At 46.3% G+C, this 23,003-nt stretch overlaps 1 protein-coding gene across 1 annotated transcript in view; it reads right to left on the bottom strand.

The window, feature by feature from the left end:
* Positions 1–326: 326 nt before the first annotated feature.
* LOC149366175 (pyrokinin-1 receptor-like) overlaps positions 327–23,003 on the bottom strand; it is a 347,477-nt gene continuing 324,800 nt past the window's right edge. The window contains exons 2-3 of the mRNA XM_089549336.1: positions 1,677–1,846; positions 327–884 (exon numbers count right to left, since the gene is read on the bottom strand). Coding sequence (XP_089405462.1) covers positions 378–884; positions 1,677–1,846 — 677 coding nt within the window. The 3' untranslated portion in view covers positions 327–377. The remainder of the gene's footprint in view (positions 885–1,676; positions 1,847–23,003) is intronic.

Below are 23,003 nucleotides of genomic sequence, written 5' to 3'. Positions count from 1 at the left end.
GTTTTCGGACTTCGTATTGAATCCACAGATTCCTCCGTATATAAAGTAAGTTAAAGCAATAGCACAGTCATTCCACGTTGACCGATCAAAACAAGCAATTTTTTTCATCCCGCGATAGCCAGTCCACAGACAGTCCGCATACACAGCGGAAGTAAGGTGCTGAAGCGACGAGCACATCCTGTACACGACGGAACAAGATGTCAGCCCCAAACCACACAACGAGAGGGTTGGTCTCCTCTAGTTCAGCACATTCGGTCACTCCCTAACTGCACGGCCGCATAAGGCAAGCGGCAGCAACGAACAGCCCTTGATCAGCGCATGGGGTTTCACTTAGAACACCGCATCTATAACCACAATCGCGAAAACAGCGCACGTCATCAAACCTCGGCCACGTTTACGACCTCCAGAGGTGGGGAGGAGTCCCTACTGGGCATGGCGGCGCCACCGCACGGCGTCGGTCGCTGCGTCACGCCACCACCAGAGTCGCCACCACTCGCAGCGCCCCCACCGCAGGGCGTCGGTCGCTGCGTCACGCCACCACCAGAGTCGCCACCGCTCGCAGCGCCCCCACCACTGCCGACGTTTCGCAGGTCTGTCCACGAGGACGACATCTTGCGGATAGGGGCGGCACTTCCGTTGGGAGCGTACGCGTTGTTCGGAGCGGCGAGTTGCGTGGGTGACATGGAGCTCCCGGTGAGGGACAGGTTCTGAGTGCTGAGGCTGCGGCGCCGGTGTGTCCGCGCTGACGAGTGGACCGAGGCGGCCGAGTTGTGGTTGTAGAAGCTGGCGAAGGTCAGGTCGGCGTTGGCCTTGCTGCGTGCCTCTTCGGGACAGCAGCAGCCGAAGGTGTCCACGAACGCCTGTCGGAACTTGAGCGACATCACCTGCGGGAGGGATTCCGAGAAGCGGCGGGAGCAGAAATTATAACGAAATTTTGTTATCTCATAAAAAAAGTAGAAACGCGTAGTACAACGCTACAGAAGTCTTTTGATAAGGTTTCTTTCGTTAATTTGAGATTTCGCTTCCGGCTATACCTCTATTGTAAAGCAAGCTCCGTGTTATTAGTGAAATAATTTAAACTGGAATTGGACAACAAACTGTGTAATAACATACATCATAGTAACGTTCTCAAACTGAGAGACAAATGCGTTGGGTTTAGCCGCAATGTTGTTGCAGAGAAACCTTTCTAAATCTTCTGTAATTAAGAATACTTAACATAAGATACAGCCAACAGGTTATAAGTAGGATGACGCGCAACGTCTTTTCCAGCCCTTGTATGTCCGAGGCCTTTTGCGCAAATATTCAGTGAAATCCCAGTACAATGCCCCAACAAAATTATTTTGTCGGGGACGAGGTGGTCCTTGCACTGTTCCATCACCGTACTGAAACCTAGCGAGTGCTGCACAAGACAGCGCTATCTGAAATTTCGCAACTGCGGGTCAACGGCATCTGTTTTCCATGCGTTTCATTTTTCTTGTCCTCTCACCATGCCTTCTCTTCCTGCCATCTCTCTTAAGGCCTCCAACTCCGCTCCAACCTTTTCCCATCTCAAGGCTCAGCTCTCCTGTACACTTAGCCTACACCGGACGTCAGACAATGAACATGCGTCATTAATGAAATGATAAACATTAGCTTTTTAAAGGTAGGCATTAAAAAAAATCAACAGGAGACCTCACCTGGTACAGTATGGGGTTGACCGTGGCGCTGAGGTAGTACGTGACTCCCGATATATAGGTGAGCACCGTGAAGAGCAGCACCATAGCAGCCGTCTGGTCTGCGTACGTGGCGATGAGCCGCTGTGCGTGGAACGGCGTCCAGCAGATGAAGAAGGACACCACCACGGCCACTGCACGGAACAAAAAAAGAGAAGCCGTGAGAAAAGGAAAGGGTACGTGCAGCCTTAGGGGTTAGCATTGTAGCAAAGAGAATTCAACAATCCTTCGCAAACTAAACAATTTGTCAGTGGCTTAGCTCGGCTATGCCAGGGTATACGTAGCGAAAGTTTGTTATCAGGCATGCAACACAGCTGGCGAAGTGAGCGGAGGCGAGCGCAACGACGAGGCAAGCGGTGTGACGTCATGCCAAACGGCGGCGGTGGTGAGGCACGCGGTGTGACGTCATGACAGATGGCGCGGCGAGCGCGCGGCGTCCGCCAGCTGCGGCGGTTGCTAGGCGACGGCTCAAGGTCGATCTCTGTGCCTCGTCGGAGCGCCGCCACAACGAAATCGCAACTTCGTGGCAAATGTAGCTTTCGCGAGAAAATCTAAATCCTCAGTAACTTATCGACGTCCCAAGCCTGCTAATCTGAACGTGATGGCTCGAATCTGAAGAGTCATTCAGGGAAACCAAGCGAAGACTGTTCAGCGTGGCCGATTTTCGCTATTGTAGAACATATGCAGAACAGCGCTTATGCAGTTCTCTCTTGATGCCCCGCCTTTTGTGCTGTGTCCAGTCTAACATCAACTTCCAACGGCGCGAAAAAAATGGGAGAAACACTAGGCATTGCGACAGGCGCACCGTAAAAAAAAATGACTGCAAATTCCAGATTGAGAGTGTATTTTGGGACGTGACGAATGTAGCGGCTTTTAAAACAAGCTCAGGATGCCGTATAAATTGTTATCTAATCAGCTTCGAGCCATGAGCAGTGAACTTTTTGATCATGAACTGCCACCCGTTGGAGGCATGCAGGTGAAGGCTTGATGAGAGACAAAGAGGTTTATTCGTAATTTATGAAATTTAGGTTTATTGGGGTTTAACGTCCCAAAGCGACTCAGGCTATGAGGGACGCAATTTATGAAATTTAAGAATGCAAAGCATGAAGACCTCCTTTCTTGTAGAAAAAACGATTAGAATAAATGAATTTACAACTGCCTTTAAGGACCAACATATTTTGCGAGGTAAATTTATGCCTTCGCTTATGACGGGTGTTTCAGCGAACTCTTTCCAAATTTTCAAAAATAGGCGTTTTGGGGTAAAAATATGGCTTTTGACACGCAATATTACCAGCGTTAGCGGTCATCAGAAAATTGGTGAATTGTCTTAATAATAAGATGATTAACAAAGTTTTAGTAATAAACTTTATAACTGGCAGAGTTATAGGCGCCTAGTAGCAATTATAGATTTGTAGCCGTCGTTAGTAATATCCAAATTAGTTTTTTGAACTTCAAACACGGGATTACCCTCGCCAATGCTGCTCAACAAAATATGGCTGCATCGTGCGAAAGCGCATGCGCTCTTGAAAGCATGCGGGCAAATGAAGCCCTCCATTGCACATAACTAGTCAAAATTTCACCAGCGCTGCGACTAGGAACAAGAACAGAGAAGGAAGACAAGGACAAGTCTTCCTTCTCTGTTCTTGTTCCTAGTCGCAGCGCTGGTGAAATTTTGAAGATGTACCAACTAGCTCAAACCACCATTTTACTACATAACTAGTCGAAGAAGCCATATCTTGTTGAGCCACAGCGCCAAGGGCAATGGCGTTTTCTAAATTCTAAAAACGATTTGGCTATTACTAACAACCGGTTACAAATCTCTGATTGCAATTAGGCGCCTAACGTTATTAGTTAAAGAGTTAATTATTAAAAATTAGTTATCTAAGACCATTCACCGATTTTCTGGTGTCCGCCGACGCTGGTAATAAATAATATGCCACAAAATCCATATTTATGCACCAAAAAGGCTATTTCTGAAAAATTTTTTTGAAAGTGTTCACTGAAACACCCGGTATAGGAATTTTTGCCTTCGCTTGTATAGAAAAAGGTGCTACTGTGGGGAAACATAAAAATTAAAGGGCAATATTCAACGAAACGTATCCTCTACTGCAAAATTATGTCGTGCAGTACCCAAGAAGCGTAGAGCATAAGCCTTGAAACGAGCACTTCGAACTCGGTTCAAACAAGCCAAGAAGTGCTTAGAAGTACTTCTAGTTTTCACGGCTCCCGCCAAGTGCCGCGTGGCGATGAACACTCAGTACTAAACATAACATAAATAAGCTTTTAGTATTGCAAAAGAAAATTGTTCGAATAATCGCCAATATTGATAACATGGCTACCACCAAATACGCCTTCCAAGCACATAACATTGTTCGCGTTGATTTTTTATATAATTTTAAGTTATTGCAAAAAATGTATTTTTCCACGGCATCAATTGTCAATTTTTACTCGGCCCTATCATCGTTGGACACGCGTCGTGCTAACATACATACAAGAAGTACTAACTCACGGAACATACCACGTTTTCGCACCGATTATAAATGACAAATGTTGTCTTATAATCTTCCCCATGTTTTAAACACATATCAACACAGCCGCCGCAGTGGCTCAGTGGTTATGGTGCTCGGCTGCTGACCCAAAAGACGCGGGTTCGATCCCGGCCGCGGCGGCTAGAATTTTTTTGGAGGAGAAATTCTAGAGGCCCGTGTACTGTGCGATGTCAGTGCACGTTAAAGAACCCCAGGTGGTCGAAATTTCCGGAGCCCTTCACTACGGCGTCTCGCATAGCCTTAGTCGCTTTGGGACGTTAAACCCCATAAACCAAACCAAACATATCAACACACAACGGGATATACAAAAGCTGAGCTGCGGAAATATTTTGTTCGTATGCCATTCCATGCCCCCCCTTCTTGATTTTTGAACGTTTGATATAGTGTTAATCTACTTTTCCCCTCACCATATGTATGACCATTTTCAGTGTTCTCATATTTTTTCTTTTCTATTTTTATTATTCGAGTCAATGTACATATGTGTCGAGTGTTTTCTGTATTTAATTTACTACTTTATGTGTGACTGGTTTTTGTAAATTTCTTGTGCCGCTCGTGTGCTACTGCTTGTAGGGGTTTCCTGGACCCAGTCAAGCTGCCCAGGCAGCTTTTAGCCAGGAAACCCTCGAGTTGAAACTGGAAAATAAACTTATTGACTATTGACTATTACCGCGGGAATTTTGAATGTTACGTTACATCTTAATGATTTTCTCTGTCCGTCGTAAATAGTTTGTGTAGTGCAGAAACCATTTTAGAGACCAGATTTAGAGGCGAGCACGAACAGTCGTGAAATTTGGGCAGAATCTCTCGGAACAGTGTGTGTTTCCAAAAATGACAATTTTAAAATACCGCCGTTTAGTTACGCGCTCTTCGCTACTGGCGATCAACAGATGGCACTCGTTGTTGACGTTAAGGAAAACAGGGAAGAAAAGGAAATCTATACAACATAATTTGCTTGAAGCCCTGCGGCCTACTTTCAAAGAGATGTACTCCAGTCTGAGCGCTCCTGTAAATTCTGTGTTCTCCTTACACACTGACAACTTTGAACGCGATTTATCGCTGTTGATCAATATATTATTGCCTCATCAGATCTTTGTACAAGTAGTACTAATTCGTATTTTGTTTCATGTCTTCTTATGTTACGTCAGTGATACGAGCGTCCCAAAGAAGTCCACAAATTCAGGTATGGTACTGATAAAAGAACTAAGATTAACATGATTATGATGAGTACTCGAAGAGACCGACACATTCGGAGAAGCGTAGAAGAATCGGAACTAATCCATCACTACGCACTCGAGAGAAAAGAAACAAGAAATGAAGAGTAATCTGAAATAAACCGTCTATTTGATATCCGAACTGCGCGCTGTTCAGACAAGAGGATAACTTTTCAGAATTAGGCTCACTGATGCAAAGCGCTTAAGTTTCTTTCGCCGATATCCTCGAGCCTGTTTTCTTTTTTAGCATGTCATTTTTCCCCGGTACTTTCTGTAGCGTTGTTATCAGTTAAATCCTTGCAGTGCGTGAGGATCAATGGGAACCTGGAATCTGCCAAGAAAGAGAGTTTTATTGATTTCTCAACGAAATTCGAAAAATATTCTTTTTTCGCTTTTGTTGGTCTTTGCTGTATTGTAGTAACGTTTCCAATAAACGATAAGCGCTGTTTTTCGTTAATTTTATTTTTGCACTTATTTTTCCGCTTGTTTTTCGAGCAGCTAGTTGTAGTGATTTCGTTCTCATTATCTACCGGATGGTTTTCTTTTCACTACTCTCCGCAGCGAAATCGCTGAGTTCTATTCGTTTTGGGCATCACGTTTTTTGAGGTAAAGATCACGAGTCACAAATGTCCGCTGTCACAATTTTGGAATGGCTTTGGGAGACCAAGCGGGGTGCTGAGAGAAATTAGGCTGTGTTCAAAGCTGAAGGTTTCTGTTAACAGTAAATAAGCGGCGTCCGAACAAAAGTCTCTTCCTGCTAAAAAGTTTTAAGGCGTCGTCCGTTAACAAAGCGTGTCACACGCGTTAACCATGGCCGGGCTGAATGCAGCGGAGCGCGCTCTTCCGCTGCATTCAGTCCGGCCGTGGTCTAACTCGGAAACTAAAAATATAGAAAAAAACAATGGCTGCTTCAGGTAGAGGAGGAAAAACTGAACCTGGAAACCAAGTTTCATAACTGTAGATTAATTAATTAATTCTAGGCAAAAATGTCAAAATTGCAACGAAATAGCGCGGACGTCGATAAAGCCACGGGAACGGTGTGACGTCACATCCACCGGAAGTTGTCACGGCATAGTGAAAATTGTCACAGAATGTTCGAAAAAACGTCAGATTTTTATCAAATTAGATAGAAAAATGTGTAATTAAGCGTAATTAACACTTAAGATCCCCGAAAGATGTATAATTTGGGTATCGATATAGCCCCGGAAATGGTGTGACGTCAAATCCACCGGAAGTCGTCACGGCATAGTGAAAGCCTCGGCTTTCGCCTTTCAACACTTTAGTTGCCAAATTGTCCTCGCAATTTCTACTTACCACAGCAGTTCCTCCTCAGTCTGCTGAAGGTTTTTGCAATAGGGAAGCCTTCTTCCAAAATCTAATTAATGAAATAAACAAAATCAAGTAGGTAACATATTTCACCAACATAATGGATGTTAATGCCAGTCTGATTGCCAGAATTTGATGTTGCCATTGTTCAACAATTTCGAAACAGAATAAGTCAAAGGCAGCCATGAGAAACATTTATTTTTATTTTATTCATTTTCCAGCAATAAACACCGCCCGAAAACTCGGGCACGTCAATGGCGACTGCGATTTGGAGCTTTATTTTTTGTTCCTTCTTAGGGACCTGTTCTCTCATTCTCATCACGTTTGGTGCCCCGCCACGATGACTCAAAGATGAGAAACGGAGCTCCTCTTTCTCTTAAAGGCGGACTTTGAGAACGATTGAACGCTTTGCTCGCCCACATAAGCCCCTGCGGCTTTCGACGAGGAAAGAGAGAGGGTATTTGCGAGAAGTAAGGCATAAAAAATGTAGGACGGTTTCAAGGTTCCCAACGAACGGTGGGGAAGTGGCTTCCCTCATTTCCTTTTTCTGCCACGTCATGAGCTGGGGAATAAGCCTTCGAGACCAGGAAGGTCGCGCACACTTCAGGCGCGGCCAGTGTTTCCCCTCACCTCTCCTTAAATATCGCCACTGCGAAGCTGATAGCTACAACAAAGAAAAACATAAAAACACACCTTCCTTGAATGATCTTCACCGCTAAACGAACATCTGCGGGAAGCAAAAAATTACGGAAGAAAAACGATAAGGAAGGCTTAAATTGAATCGTTTGATATGTGATGAACGTGCCCTGGTAGAGACTCTTGTGACTTAAATAATAAAGGACTCCGAGCACTGGTGTTTGCCGCCTCACTTTTTGCCTCCTTCTGGGGGGGGGGGGGGGGGGGGGGCTGTGCTCGGGTTGCCCTTTTCTCCCCATTCCCTATCTTCCTTTCTCGCTTACGCGCAAGGTTTATCCCTAGAATTGATTCGAATTTGTTTATTGTTGTTTTTTCTTTGTTCACCCTTGATGTACTCTGGTTACTTGCGCGCCGCACGTGCGGGGGTGCCTTGAGTCGCACGCAAGCCAAGGCGGCGCCGGCGGCCAGGAAGATAGCCCATATTTCAGCAGTCTGCGCCGTATTGGAAAATCGAAACCGACCAGCCGACCGACCCTGGCTTGCGAGCCCCGCAGCGTCTGGTGTCAGCTCACTACGGCGGAAAGCCGAAGAAAAATCCTCTCGCAGCTGCGTCGTCTACCTTTTTGCTTTTCTTAGCTTCCCATTGTTTGTCGGGACCTAGAAAAGAAGTAAAGGTTGAGATTTGGCTTTCTGTTTCTTTTTTAAGAGCGAAGGTAGATGGTAAAAAGAAGACGATGCAGACTCCCTAGGAGAATGAAGTAGGGTAAGAAGAAAGCTGAGATAGGCTTAAGGTGAGTGTTAAAGGCTGTTTTAAAAAGACTACATGTATAGTTCTTCATCTTACTGATTTTAACAGCAGATATACTGATTTTAAAACAAGGCGTTTAGTCGCAGTGAATAATTGACACAACACTCTGCTACGTTTAAGTGAGAGGCGACTCCTTCGACATTATCGACTCTGCCCCATGTGATTGCAGGGACTAACAAAAAGGTGATATCACCGAGAGCTAGACGTATAGGTATATATATATCATTACGTCTATTGTAGCGAAGGCTACATTGGTCACGAACTTGCGATTTCCCCGTGGAGGTGCTCCGATAGACCTACCGACCTTGAGACCGAGAGAGGCCGACCTTGAGCCGTTGCCTAGTAACCGCCGCAGCTGGCTGACGCCGCGCGCTCGACGCGCCATCTGGCATGACGTCACACCGCGCGCCTCACCGCGAAACCGCCATTTGGTATGACGTCACACCGCTTGCCTCGTCGTAGCGCTCACTTTCGCTACGTATATCCTAACGAAGCCGAGCTAAGCCAATGCCATTTTTCTTACGAACCACTCGACCAGTATGACCCCTTCGGACCACTCATGAGCCTCTTTTAATAAATGCGACAGAAGTAGCATTCATTAAAGAACATTAAAGAACAGGTTCTGAGAAGGAAAGGTGTGACTCGTCCCCTGCTCTCTTCCTCGACGTCGTTACATTTTCCCCCGAAAAGTGGGCTGGTGTCGACTTTTGACGCATTCATGTAAACGTGGCTACAAGGGCGGTGTGACTGCCTCGACGTAGTGCCCCCTCCCCCCTTCTTTTGCACTCTAAGAGGGACAAAAATCAGGATAAGGATTATTTATGCCACAAATCAATCCGCAAAGCAATTTTCTGAACAGAATGTGAGGTCAGTGCACGTTAAAGATCTAAAGGCGGTCGAAATTATACCGGAGACCTCCACTACGGCACCGCTTTCTCCCCTGCTTCTCACCCTCCTTCCTTTATCTCTTCCTTACGGCATGGGGGAGGGGGGGGGGGAGGGGGGGGTCCACCGAGATATGTGAGAGAGTTAATGCGTTATTTTTTTGATCAAAAACCAAAAACACAATGTGCACCAATGCTTTGGGCAAATACACACCTGCCTTAATAAACAAGAGAATATTAACATAACAGCTATATAGCACAGGACCCGCATTCACAGGCTTCAAAAACCTGCCTTTGCTTACGCCGCCAAACAACCTCCTAGCTCAGGTTTGACGAGGCTAAATATATATTCCCCCTTTAAATGCCGGTTGCTTGGCTCGCTGCTCGGAATGCCGCAATCGTCTCGAATGCCGGTTGCCACGGGACGCTTCTCGGCTGATTGGCCGGTAGCAGATAACAAAGAGAAAGAACTCGTTGGCAGCTCGAAGGAAAAAAAAAACGAAGAGGATAGTTCCAGCTATTCCTGGGTTCCAGGGCTGCTGCCCGGTAATTGCGTTCGTCGCCTGGTCACCCTTGACGCGCGAATAGCTGCGGCGCCCTCCTCTGCGCCGGCATTTCTAGCAGCTCGCCTCAGGCACGTGCGAAACAAAGAGTGAAGCGATACGAAATGGGACGCCGCTAATTGCTTCAGGCGCGTTCCCACCAACCCCTGCCTGCCCACCCATTCTATTTCCCCGAAGACCAAAGCCCCCCCCCCCCCCCCTCTTTTCCCTCCAGTCTCTCCTTCCCTCCTTCCCGGCTGCCATCCCGTATTCCTTCACGTACGTCCTCGTGGAGTGTCTGCTATAGGAGGTGTGCTGTGTCATTTGCAATCAATGGAAAGGAAGAGTGCCATCCTGGATTTAATCTCGCATTTCTGAGTCACGCCATCTCAGCGAGGTGTCGTTGCTATCGACTCAGTGGCTTATTGCGAGCGGAGAACTCTGTGAACACTTCGGCTCCAGTGGATCACCTTGCGCAGCTGCTGAGGCAAAGCGGATGGTGCAGGTCAATGATGCCAGCATAAAAGGTTCACCTACGTTTTTCGGACGAAGTTGTCGCATAAATAGTTTTAAATCTGGCTTACTCCATCAGGTGATTTCAAGGCCACAGCCTTTTATGGGTCATACTCGCTGCCATGGTCACGTCCCGTGTAACGCAGTCTTGAACGAGTAACGCAGCAAATAATGAGGATATGTGAACAAGAATGGTAGCATCAAATAGAGGGGACAAAATGCAACCGAGACCCTATGTTTGGTGACTGTAGAGTTATTAGTTAATTAATTATAGCCAATTATATTTAAAAAAAGAAAACAGCCAACTGCGTCGATATAGCGACAGGAACGGTATGACGTCACATCCGCCGGAAGTGGTCACAACATAGTGAAATTTATCACAGAATGGGCGGAAAAACGCCATATTTGCGTCAAATTAGATTGAAAAAATGGCTGAGGCTTAGCTAAGGCTAAGCCTAGTGAGATGCGAAGCATATTGATGGCTAGGCTTGGTAGTACATGGCTTTCCTTGGTTGACGTTCATCCCGCTCTTCATCGGTCTCTGTGGCACACTGAAGCTTTCGCTTCTCGACCAAATCAGCCCTGCTTCTAGGCGGCATCCCAACACCTGGCCGCCTCGTAAGTGACTGGAGTTGTTGTTGTTGTTGTTGTGACTGAGAGAAGTATGAAAAGGAAATTGAACGGGCCTGCTACTGGCTCTAGACAAGCCACCACCGCTGCCACGTGCAGATAGAGGAGAGGCAAGAGATCAGAGGAAAGAGAAAAAGGCAAGAAAAGACGCGCGTCGCAGCAACAACTGCGTCCGCCGGAGCGGACGCTGCTGAAAAAAATCAGATAAGCGGCCGAAGCCGCGCTGTTGTTGTTGTTGTGACTGAGAGAAGGATGAAAAGGAAATTGCACGGGCCTGCTACTGGCTCTAGCCAAGCCACCACCGCTGCCAACGTGCAGATAGAGGAGAGGTAAGAGATCAGAGGAAAGAGAAAAAGGCAAGAAAAGACGCGCGTCGCAGCAACAACTGAGTCCGCCGGAGCGGACGCTGCTGAAAAAATCAGATAAGCGGCCGAAGCCGCGCTCGCCGAAGCGAGATCAGATACTCCCTGAAGTTGTTGTTGTTGTTGTTGTTGTTGTGACTGAGAGAAGGATGAAAAGGAAATTGCACGGGCCTGCTACTGGCTCGAGCCAAGCCACCACCGCTGCCACGTGCAGATAGAGGAGAGCTAAAAGATCAGAGGAAAGAGAAAAAGGAAAGAAAAGACGCGCGTCGCACCAACAACTGCGTCCGCCGGAGCGGACGCTGCTCAATAAGAAGCGGCCGAAGCCGCGCTCGCCGAAGCGAGAACAGATACTCCCTGAAGTTGTTGTTGTTGTTGTTGTTGTTGTGACTGAGAGAAGGATGAAAAGGAAATTGCACGGGCCTGCTACTGGCTCGAGCCAAGCCACCACCGCTGCCACGTGCAGATAGAGGAGAGCTAAAAGATCAGAGGAAAGAGAAAAAGGAAAGAAAAGACGCGCGTCGCACCAACAACTGCGTCCGCCGGAGCGGACGCTGCTCAATAAGAAGCGGCCGAAGCCGCGCTCGCCGAAGCGAGATCAGATACTCCCTGAAGTTGTTGTTGTTGTTGTTGTTGTTGTGACTGAGAGAAGGATGAAAAGGAAATTGCACGGGCCTGCTACTGGCTCGAGCCAAGCCACCACCGCTGCCACGTGCAGATAGAGGAGAGCTAAAAGATCAGAGGAAAGAGAAAAAGGAAAGAAAAGACGCGCGTCGCACCAACAACTGCGTCCGCCGGAGCGGACGCTGCTCAATAAGAAGCGGCCGAAGCCGCGCTCGCCGAAGCGAGATCAGATACTCCCTGAAGTTGTTGTTGTTGTTGTTGTTGTTGTGACTGAGAGAAGGATGAAAAGGAAATTGCACGGGCCTGCTACTGGCTCGAGCCAAGCCACCACCGCTGCCACGTGCAGATAGAGGAGAGCTAAAAGATCAGAGGAAAGAGAAAAAGGAAAGAAAAGACGCGCGTCGCACCAACAACTGCGTCCGCCGGAGCGGACGCTGCTCAATAAGAAGCGGCCGAAGCCGCGCTCGCCGAAGCGAGAACAGATACTCCTCCTCGCCGAAGTAAGGACAGATCCTTCTGAAGCCGCGCTCGCGAGGCAAGCTCAGCTTTATACCGCTGCTGCAGCGTCACGTGGTCAGCTGCAGCGCCTCTGATGTGGAGCCTCCACCGCCACGGCCGACCGCGCGAGCCGGCAGCCCATCTCTCCTCTGCTGTGACGTCATGTTGTCACGTGGTGTCACGTGGTCACGCTAAAGGTCAATGGTAGCTCCACCGCCGCGCTCGACGGGCTGTAGTGTAGCTCTAGTAATATGCTTCGCATATAATCTTTAATTAAGCGTAATTAGTACTTACGATCACCGAAAGATGTATAATTTGGGTAAAAATTGCTCATAACGGGGAAAAGTGGATGATGACGTCACATCAGGCGAAAGTACGTCAAAGCAGAGTGATCCGCCGCCAAGCAACAACTTCCTATTAGCTGCGCATGCGCAGCGTGACGTCACCGCTTCCTCTCGCCATGCTGCTCTTTTCTGTCGTGAAATGAATTCAAACGCGGCCAATTCAGATCAGTGCAATGAGTGGCAAACGGCTTTCGCCTTGCCGCGCTTAAGAGATATCTATACTCCGTTTCATACATCATGTGCAACGCGGTGAAGGCTACAGAAGTAGTCCGCAGAAAAAAATAAAGGGAGGTGTATCCCTCCGCGCTGTTTTGGGGCCGTGCGGTCTAACGCGTCGCTCCATCTTCCTCCCTTCCCGTTACGTCGAGGTTTAGGTGTCCACCGAGATATGACAGATACATTTCCTTTCCTCAAAAACCAATTTACCGACGAGCAAGGCGTATTTGTCCGCGTTTCAGATTGGTCCAAATTGTCGTCACGCCGCTGAGCTGGACGCCATTTTCTCAAAAGTAAAAGGGAGGCGGACAGAAAGAGTAAACACGGCGGCCAGCGGGGACAGCGAAAACGTGAAATGGAAAAAGACGACACACGCAAAATACAAAATCAGAGATCTCGACCGATTCATTCGCAATATCATCGTTTTTTGTCACGCTGATGACAAATGTATTACCCACGAAGCCTGTCGGCAATGCATTTGTTATTTTTCGCTCACCACAAGCAACGCACTATTTTCTGTCACGGATGCAGGCTGCGCAAAAAAGAGCGCTAGCTTTGACAGCGTTGCACCTGATGTATGAAACGGAGTATAAGTGCATCCAACGAATTTTTTTTAATGGTTACTTGTTTTAGAGCCCAGCTCTTAGGCGCCTCTTCCTGGGTTCCGCGTCGTAGGCGTCGGCATTGTCGGCGTAATACACCGCCTGAGAGGTTGCCTGTGTACGCATGTGACAAGTGGCATGTTGGCAGCTAGTAGCAGAGTGAAACGCCACCTTCAAAGGGAAAATCCCAGACGGTGGCTAGCAGCGTAACACGCAACTTGCCAGCGGTGGCAGGTGGCGTGACAATACGTGAAGAGCTGCTATCAAATTTTACATTGCCGACTGCCATAACCTTCTCGGCATCGTTTAAAACCACGTGCGATACGTCAATTCGTGGCTGGAACTCAGCTCCTGAAGCAGTGTTAGGCCAGGGCTAAAGGGAATTGGTGTAACTGCCCTTTGATTGGGAAAAACGATATAGTATACTCAATGTATTAACGGTGTATTATTTTACTATGCAGTGAAATCCGCAGAAGGTTCTCTGCGGTCGTGTTGCAAGTCATATTGAGCGCGATAGCCCGTGACATAGCTCATTTACTTTGACTAATTAAAATAACTAATCACGTTTTTTCTTTAGATTTTAGGCGGTAAAGAAGTCATTTTGCTAACTTTAATGCTGTCAGTAGCGGAGGTGAGCCCAATTTATGAATTTTGTCAATCAGGAATGTGGTTGAAAATACTGAATGACAAAAATACGCATTTGAAAGCTCGTAGAGTTGATTTCCCGCGTTCGTATCTATAAAACTCATGCCAACTTCTTCGAAATCATCGAATACAGAAACGGCGTCTCTATTTGAAGCATATCTATTGCGAGCGATGACATTTTGATAATTGTGCAAATAGGCAGAGCCAACCGAAAGTGCTTTTAAAGGCGCATTTTCGGCTGTCGATATTTTGAACCACATTCCTGATTTAAAAAATTATAAAATCTGACTCACCTTCGCTTTTGACGGCTTTTCTTTCGCAATATGACCCGGCCTTGATTTGCGGAGTACTTAATTTTAGTGAATTATTTGTCTAATCACTGATTCTAATCAGACACATAGTGTGTGCCTTCCTGCACAATTCACTTCCACAAAGCGGACCGACATAAAGATTATTGTTTTTAATATCAAAATTTGTTAATGTCTAAAAAAAAAATCCCCTCATATACATTATGTACAGTCTTTGCCGAAAGTAACTAGGCCGCATGGTTTGCTTCTCATTCATATAGTAGAGCCCTTGCGGCTTCCTCTAAGATCAAAAAATTGTCTGTAGGTCAGGACAAGAGTTCTTCTTACGTCACAGAGATTTAGAGCTTTAGGGCTGGCATAATAGCATCAATATACAACTCAGGAGCAAACCGTGCAGTTTGGTTACTTTTGGCAAAGACTACGAGAATAGCGAGAGAGCGAGAGAGATTGAAGTTATGTCCCAGAAAGAAAGCCATACCCTCTAAGTAGCTCGACTAACAACGCGGCTGCTACTGATAAAATAAGTAGACCCAGTGAACCTTCCATATCTGTTTTCCTGACTTGCCGCACATTTATGCCCTCAGATATCGTTGATTTGTTGCAAAAACTTTTCGCAACTTGAAATGTCAACTGAATATCATCCTGCCGCCGAAATTATTACCAAAAAAATACAATTCACAATACCGCGCAGAACAAAGGCTGGAACTACACGTCGTGCTGTTATGTTGTATGCTATGTTATGCTCTGTTGTCTTGTGCTGTGCATCGTTGTGTTGTGCCGTGCCGTCAAGTGCTTTTCTTTTTTGTGTTGCTTGGCTGCGTTATGTTGCGTTGCGTGGATTTAAGGAGGAGTGCATTTTCACGCTTTAGTTATAAAGCCACGTCATAGTGTATGAAACACAATCCCGCATAGTCTTGCGAGCACTACTCACTTCTGTCCTCTAAATGAAATTTCTTTCACGGAGCTGCGAAAGGGCTTCAATTCTGCGTCGCCGCTGCAACCTTGAACCGGTCGTTGTATCCCGAAGGACAGATTTATGTCTAAAGGGAAGGATTAACTTCTCCGGCAATCATGGGCTCCATTTTACAACCACCGGAGGGCGACTCAATTCTGCAGCAGCTGCCGTTGTAGAGGATTTAAGATTAATCTAGACCATCTGATTTCTGTGGTGTCACCCGAGACACAATACTGAGTTGATGACGACACGATGCTGAAACGGTTGCAAGCTGAGGTTATGACCTATCCCTTGGCTACTTAGGGCACCTAACCAGCGCACAGAATTGTGGATTTGCTAAGCCTTAATGTGACTCGTCGAGTCACAAGGCGAGTCACACAATTCGCCTAGAAGCAATCTGTGCCGTATTCTAGTATCAAGGGAGTAATATGTCATGACAGCAGTGAAGTACGAACAAAACACGGTGTCGCCACGCTGAATGTTTTGAGCATGAACGAGAATCTTAAAGCTGGTTTCCCACGGGCGACGTAAAGGGTATTCAAAATTAAACTTCAGAATATTTTTTTTTTATTAGACACTGAGTGTTGCGAGAAAACCACCTCTGCGCTGTTATGCGGTCAGGGGAAAAACAAAGTGAGATGACAATCGTCACCATAAAACCAGTAAATAAGAAATATATATTAATAACCTTTTCCAACACTGTGGTAAGCGTGAACATTTGTATACCAAACATACAGGCAGCTTTCACATTTCTAGACTACTCACTTTGGTGCAGTTATTTCAGAGCACGCGCATTCCGAGATATTCGCCCCTAAAGTTTGCACTGATTTCGCGTAGTTATGCATGCAAGGCGGTGGCAGTCCACGCCAAACTCCTCCCTAGTGTGACGCAGCATTTTCATCATGCTTTTAAATTTGGTAGGTGAAAGTGAAAGGGAAACATTAATCAGTTTCATCGGCTGCAGTTGGCAGATAAAACTTCGCGTCCCGCCGGTAGGAGTATCGCGCCAATTCTCACCGGCTTGCATGTGTAATTACGAGGATCGAGCATAAAATTTCAACGCGTATATCTCGGAACACACTCGTGCTCTGGGGAATTCTACAAAATGGAATTGTTTAAGTGTACGACTGCCTCTTGGTTTCCAGCACAAACTTTCTCGCTGACTGGAGTCATACAGAGTTCATTTTTCGATTTTAGTTAATTAGGTGGCTGACTGTGACAACTGTCTTACTTTGTGTGTCTGTGACCGCAAGATTTATGAGCAGAAGTGGATTTCACGTGTCACTCTGAGCCCGATTTTGAGAAATTGGTATTGGTTAGTTTTTCACACCACGCATAATTACGATGTTTTGCAAGCAACGTCATTATCAATCAATCAATCAATCAATCAATCAATCAATCAATCAATCAATCAATCAATCAGTAAATCAATCAATCAATCAATCACTCAATCCTCAATCAGTCAATCAATCAACTTATTGATCGATCGATCAATGAAGCAAATTTGATTTATATCATCCAGATGTTAATGTTAAAGGCAAAGACAAAAAGCTCGCCCTGAAGCTTGACTGCACGCCCGCACCCCCATACAAGATTACAAATATTGTTGAAATGTATTGGCAACAAAATAACAAACAAATTACATTTGAGGAACTATAGACGACAGACAGTGTACATGAGAAAAAAAGACATGAAAATATTAAAAGGGCAAAAAAGTAAAGAATTCATGATACTAACTCAAGTAAATTAGTAATGATGGCAAGTAATGACCGAACATTTCACATTCGTAATTGGTTCGTATTTGTGGAATGAACCACTCCTCGTAATCTCGCATAGCATGTGCGTGTTCTTTGCGTTTTAGGTTAGACAAAGTTTCCAGAGAATTTCGGTGGGCATTACCTCTGTTATAGCACTTTATTCGGCTTATTCGATACATTTCAGGTACTGGCGTTGTGTTGAAAGAATTAAAAAGAGGCTTAGATGTAATTAACCATACACCCGTAATGCTGATAATAGTTATCTTCCACAGTGCTTGTAGGGGAAGGATGCAATAAGCAGATTATAAAAACGTCCAGCTCTTCAACAGGCCGTCCATCTCAACTTTTCGGCCGCTGTGACGTCCGTGCAACTAATTTATTCCTTGTCATGACTACCATGATCCGTTTCTGATGTCTTGAATATGAAACCAACCTATTTAGAGTGAAACGATATGTTTGCTGGAACCACATGTTTGTTCTAGAAAGAAGAGTGTCCTGACTCACTATGAAAAAGGCTGGCAAGACCATGACCCTGTTATATTATTTCAATCCACCCCTAAGCCGCCGCGGTGGCTCAGTGGTTATGGTGCTCGGCTGCTGACCCGAAAGACGCGGGTTCGATCCCGGCCGCGGGGGCGGAATTTCTTTGGAGGAGAAATTCTAGCGGCCCGTGTACTGTGCGATGTCAGTGCACGTTAAAGAACCCCAGATGGTCGAAATTTCCGGAGCCCTTCACTACGGCGTCTCTCATAGCCTTAGTCGCTTTGGGACGTTAAACCCCATCAACCAACCAACCAATCCACCCCTAACACGTTCGCTTTTTTCAGAGAAAGTCTCCGAAATTTTCAGACCTAATCAGATGTAACAACATGCGCAGACTATTGGACCAATCGAAATCGATAAACTGCATATTCTGTACATATTCGTTAATATCTTTCAACTGTAGATGACTAGAAGGTGAGGACAAAAGTGGATGCCACAAAGGTGACTTGTAAACGAAGTCGCTTCAAAATGCGACAGCAAGGCACTTTACTTAAGCTTCTGTCTGTTTTTTTTTCACTTTTTTTGCTTTTTAGAATCGTTCGCACTGCAGCAGTATCATGTCAAGTGAAAGAGAGCCCACGCTAAATGAAGTCGAGAAGCTACCACGAAAACGTAGCAGCTGCTCTAACATACCCAGCGCGCACACTTTCTCCTTCGCAGTCGACGCGACTCTGGAGCAACCGCCGACGCTTTAGTGCTTTTTTCTTTTCATTTCTTCTAAGATTCGATCGCACTTGAGCAGCCAACCCTCGAACTTGTACTCCTTGAAAGATGGCCGCGCTGTTTCGAAGACGACAGCGAGGGAGAGGGTCGACGCATTTTGCGTCTTAAGACCATTGGTCTCTCCACTTTTTCTGTTGCTTCTTACACCCTCTTCTCTTCTTCAGTCGTTAACACGAAACGGAAAGAGCTTGGTGTAGTATGTACCGTCGAGCCTCCAGACTCACTCTGAACGAGAACTCAGAGGGTGGTTTCTTTTTCTCGACTGTTTTTCTACCAAACTACTTTACCGCCAAATGCGCGGCATTAGCTGAACTGGAGCGGGTTACTGAAAGGCTTCGAATAGCGTCCCATGTGTTTTCCTTTACGTCACCGTACACTTTCTTTATGTCTCGAACATGGGGCGACACAGGCGGTGGCGCTTTGCAGTTTGTTTGCGAAGCGACAGCTCGAAATCCGGTTACACGTCAGGTTTCGACTGTACAGGCAGTCCCCCCCCCCCCCCCCCCCAAAGCAACCCCCCCGCAGACTCTCTCAATATTGCGCGGTCGATGACGCCAGGCTTGGCGCTTCAAGTAAAGTGAAAAACAGGGACGTGGGAAAGCGAGGAAGACGGGGCTCGAATGTTGCCTCGGGGTGCAGTGGCGAAAGACGTCGCAGAGATGAGCGACCAAGAGGCGGCACGCCAAGGTCGTTGCTTGTTGTTTTAGCGCCAGGTGGAAACAAAAGCCAGTCGGTCGATTCCCGGCCATCTTTCGAAGGAACCGCCCCGCAGACCTCTGCCGCTCGGTAGTAGCGCTATATATCAAGAGCTTTCTGTCTGACGCTGTAGCTGCGTTCCAGCTGAAAAAATAGCGCGCGATTCAGTTTCCTAATCACCCCTGGTGTGATTTTAATGATACCGTGTACCCTTGAAAAGCTCGTGGAGATTGGCTTATAGTGTTGAGTTTTGAAGAGTTAAAACTAAAACAAAAATCATTATTTTCTTCTAAACATAAAGATTGGAGGTTCAGAGCCTAAGATTTGTGAAGGCCTAGTGTTTTGAACTTCCGCTTTGTATGCGGTAGATGAGGGGAGTTTGATCACCAGTGCCACAGGGTTGCCATCGGTTTTTCCAATGAGCACAAGTCTTTTCGTGGCTGAGTGTTTCATTTAGTGTGCGGCGAAATGCCAGGACAAACTCATATTTGACCACAGCTAATCAAGAAAAGACACGTAAGCCAGAGCGCCCTTTTGTCACCTCGCTCCCTTGAGTCGTTAAATGTGAAATTATCATGGATAACCGAGCCTGTGAAACCTCATCTAATGTAGTCTAAATGCACGCCATTGCTTGCAAACAGGGCTACAGCTGACAGCGCCCTTATTCCTTGCCCTTCAAAATGTCAGCCGCCTTGGAGGCTCAGTGGTTATGGTGCTCAGTGGCGATGGAAGAACTTCGATGGAGGCGAAATGCTACAGGCATGTGTACTGGGCGATGGGAGTGCACGTTAAAGATCTCCACGTAGTCGAAATTATCCGGAGCCCTCCACTACGGCGTTCGTTTAACCCCACAAAACGAACCAAATCATCGTCGTCATATCGTTTTCTAAAAGCGCCACTCAATAAGCACGTATGCGAAGCTTGTCTTTCCCTTCAGGCGAAAGACATCCCAAAGGCGGTGGGAGGAAATGACAGAGCAACGAATAAATCACGCGAGGAATTAGAAAACAGCAAACGAATCCGGTTACGGTGAGAAATTAGCAAGACAAGTGTATGTAAGCATTAGATGGTTGCGCTTGTCGTTAAAGGCAAACAAACACAAAATGCACTGTAAAGGTGATATGATGCCTGGCCCACTGGCACGCTCGCTAAACTTAGCGCGATAGCTTGGAGACGGGAGGATTGCGCTGATGCTCACAGTTATGTCCAGTTACTTTTATTGCGAAAGCAATACTACGCTCATGAACGGCCTTTCGCGTAGCGGCGGCCGGTAGCCACGTTCGACCTTTAGAATGACCTCTGACGTCATACCAGTGTGAGAGATGGGCTACCAAGTCGAGTCGTCGCGCAGCGGCGGCCGGTAGCCACGCGTAACATTTGAAATGACCTATGACGTCATGCCATGCCTAGTGACGTCATAGCGTGACGTCATACAGGGGTGAGAGATGGGCTACCAAGTCCAGTCATCGCGCAGCGGCGGCCGGTAGCCACGCGTGACATGTAGCATGACCTCTGACGTCATGCCATGGCTAGTGACGTCATAGCATGACGTCACACCAGGGTGAGAGATGGGCTACCAAGTCGAGTCGTCGCGCAGCAGCGGCCGGTAGCCACGCGTGACCTGTAGACGCGCCGCACTGCGTTCCTTCTTTAGACGCCTACCTACCAGGCTTAGCCAACCTACCAGGCTTAGCCAAAACTAAGCCCCCGCCAAATTTTTCTTACTTTGCTTATTTGTAATGTTCTATAAGATTTCTTTTATTCACGGTTTTGTGCCCATTTCAGGCCCACCTCTCTGCTTTTCTCTAAACTAAATTTATCTCTCTCTCTCTCTGATATCGGATACTGCATGCTTCTTCCTACGGTATCTTTCCCTCAAACTATCATGGTAGTACGCCGAAATATTGGTTGATGTAACTGGTGGTCCTCTCTCCAGCAGTAGAGCAAATTACTCAGGAAAAAGCTACCAGCTCTTTTTACATTTTTTTTACCGGCTATATTTGTTACTTTTGCGTAGGCATAACAGATGAAAATACGCAGCTGTCTATTACACGAAGAGGACCACAAGTAATTCGCTACAAATGACTTTATCACACACATAATGCGTCTGTATGTCAGTGATATGAGCTGAAACGATCAACGTAGAAAACCTCTTTACTAGATGTTCCAAAGAGAGCACTGATCGCATTAAAGTGCAAATGACATTCAGCTAGAACTGGTACGCCATAAAAATACGTCCTTCGTTTAAGCCTAACTCTGTATACACAGAAGGTCCATTAGCGCCTGTATCGGCATGACGTTCACCGCATTAGGGTGATCATTTTGGCTTTCACATTGCAACATGTCGACGTACTCTTCTGCCTTTGTTTTGTTTTCTTCTTTCACCAGATGTAACTTTTGAAATTTCACGAAAATAAGAAAAAGGAATTACTAGTTTGTTTTGGGGCGAAAGATATATGCTGATATAAGGTTGGCATCAAGGTGGTATCCTCATAAACTTTGCCATGCCCATACCGCCAATATTACCGTTGTTCTGTAGTTAATTTCCATAATGGTACACATGAAAGCTTTGTTTATATAGCCGGTTTTGACAGCAAGGGGGGAGGGGAGAGGCAGCTAAGCTCACTATCGGAGGCAAACAGTGCGCGGTATTGCATACTGCTTCGGTTACTTTTTTTCTTTGTTCATGAGAATATGAATTCACTTCGTTCCTATTTATTTCTTTTAGAAAGAGGCCTTTCAAGGCTTGCGAGAATGACGCGAGTTGGCGCCTGCACCTGATGTCGAAGCGGTTCCGATCGGTCACTAGAAACGTGAACGGCCGGTAAATAGAATAAAAGAAGTCACGGCAGTTGACTGCTGGGAGCCGCCTAGAAGTGGAGCGGGAAAATGGATTTCTCCCGTCAAGAAAATAAAAAGCCAGAAGCTGGCAGTGGCAAACGTTTCCCTCTGGACGGAAGCTTTCCATTCAGGTTTGTTGGCCTGAAAGTGACATATTCGAAAACGTCGTCCAGCGTTGGGGCCCTCCAGGTATTCGCAGAAAGCAGCCTTTTCCATCCTCCTCAAGTTCATTGGCACATCTGTTCAAATTCCTGCCGTTATCTTTCTCTGTCAACTACTTTTTACTACTCGGCGATGTTCCTGTCCCTTTTCAAACCGTAAGCATCCAGAGGGCTTCTTTCAGCTCTATGGTTTCTGGAGAGTTCGAACCAACTGCTTTGTAAAAGCCAAGGTTGGTCACTCCTGCTGCAGCCAGTCAAAGTTTGCGCTTAATGTTCGACATAAGAGGTGAAGGAAATAACATTATCTGACAGCTTATGTTCGCCATAGTATAAGTGCTCTCATTTCCTTTTTACGCTTGCAATACACATAAATTGAATTATTGGTCAACACTTCCTGGACAGGGCCCGCAATTTATCAACCTCACCTTCAATCGTGCGTGAAGCTTTGCTGGCGTCGATTGTTAATTGCTCTAGGTAGGTTTTTGTATGCAGTTCGTCCAATGCAATGTTTATGTGGCGAATATTTTAAAGAACCTGTAATGAAATATACTAACTATGCACCTTTAATACGAGCTGTGCCGCCCCCTGTAGTGAGAACCACATCTGCGAGGAACGAACAGGAAAGCAATCTGGAACTGGTAGGCTGTCATGTTCTTCGTGTTCCTTTTTCATGCATAAATTCGCTTACGCAGGCACACAAGACATTGCTTTCGACTCATCTTTGCTGTGAAAATGAAATTAAACAGAATAAAAAACACTACCTCCAGACATCCCATATAAGCAATGTTTGTGTTTTCATTATGTTCATGTTTTAAGCTTTACGACTGGACTCGTGGAAATCGTTTCATCCCTTCCTGATGATAGCCGGCCAATCTTAGAAGTGACCATAAGGTGAATTCCACGCAGTCTTCAAAAGC

This window comes from Amblyomma mixtum, chromosome 1 (genome assembly GCF_055824585.1).
Source record: "Amblyomma mixtum isolate Tamu chromosome 1, ASM5582458v1, whole genome shotgun sequence".
NCBI classification, from domain to species: Eukaryota; Metazoa; Arthropoda; class Arachnida; order Ixodida; family Ixodidae; genus Amblyomma; species Amblyomma mixtum.
Note: the sequence above shows the minus strand (reverse complement) of the source record. Positions and strands in the feature narration are given on the sequence as shown.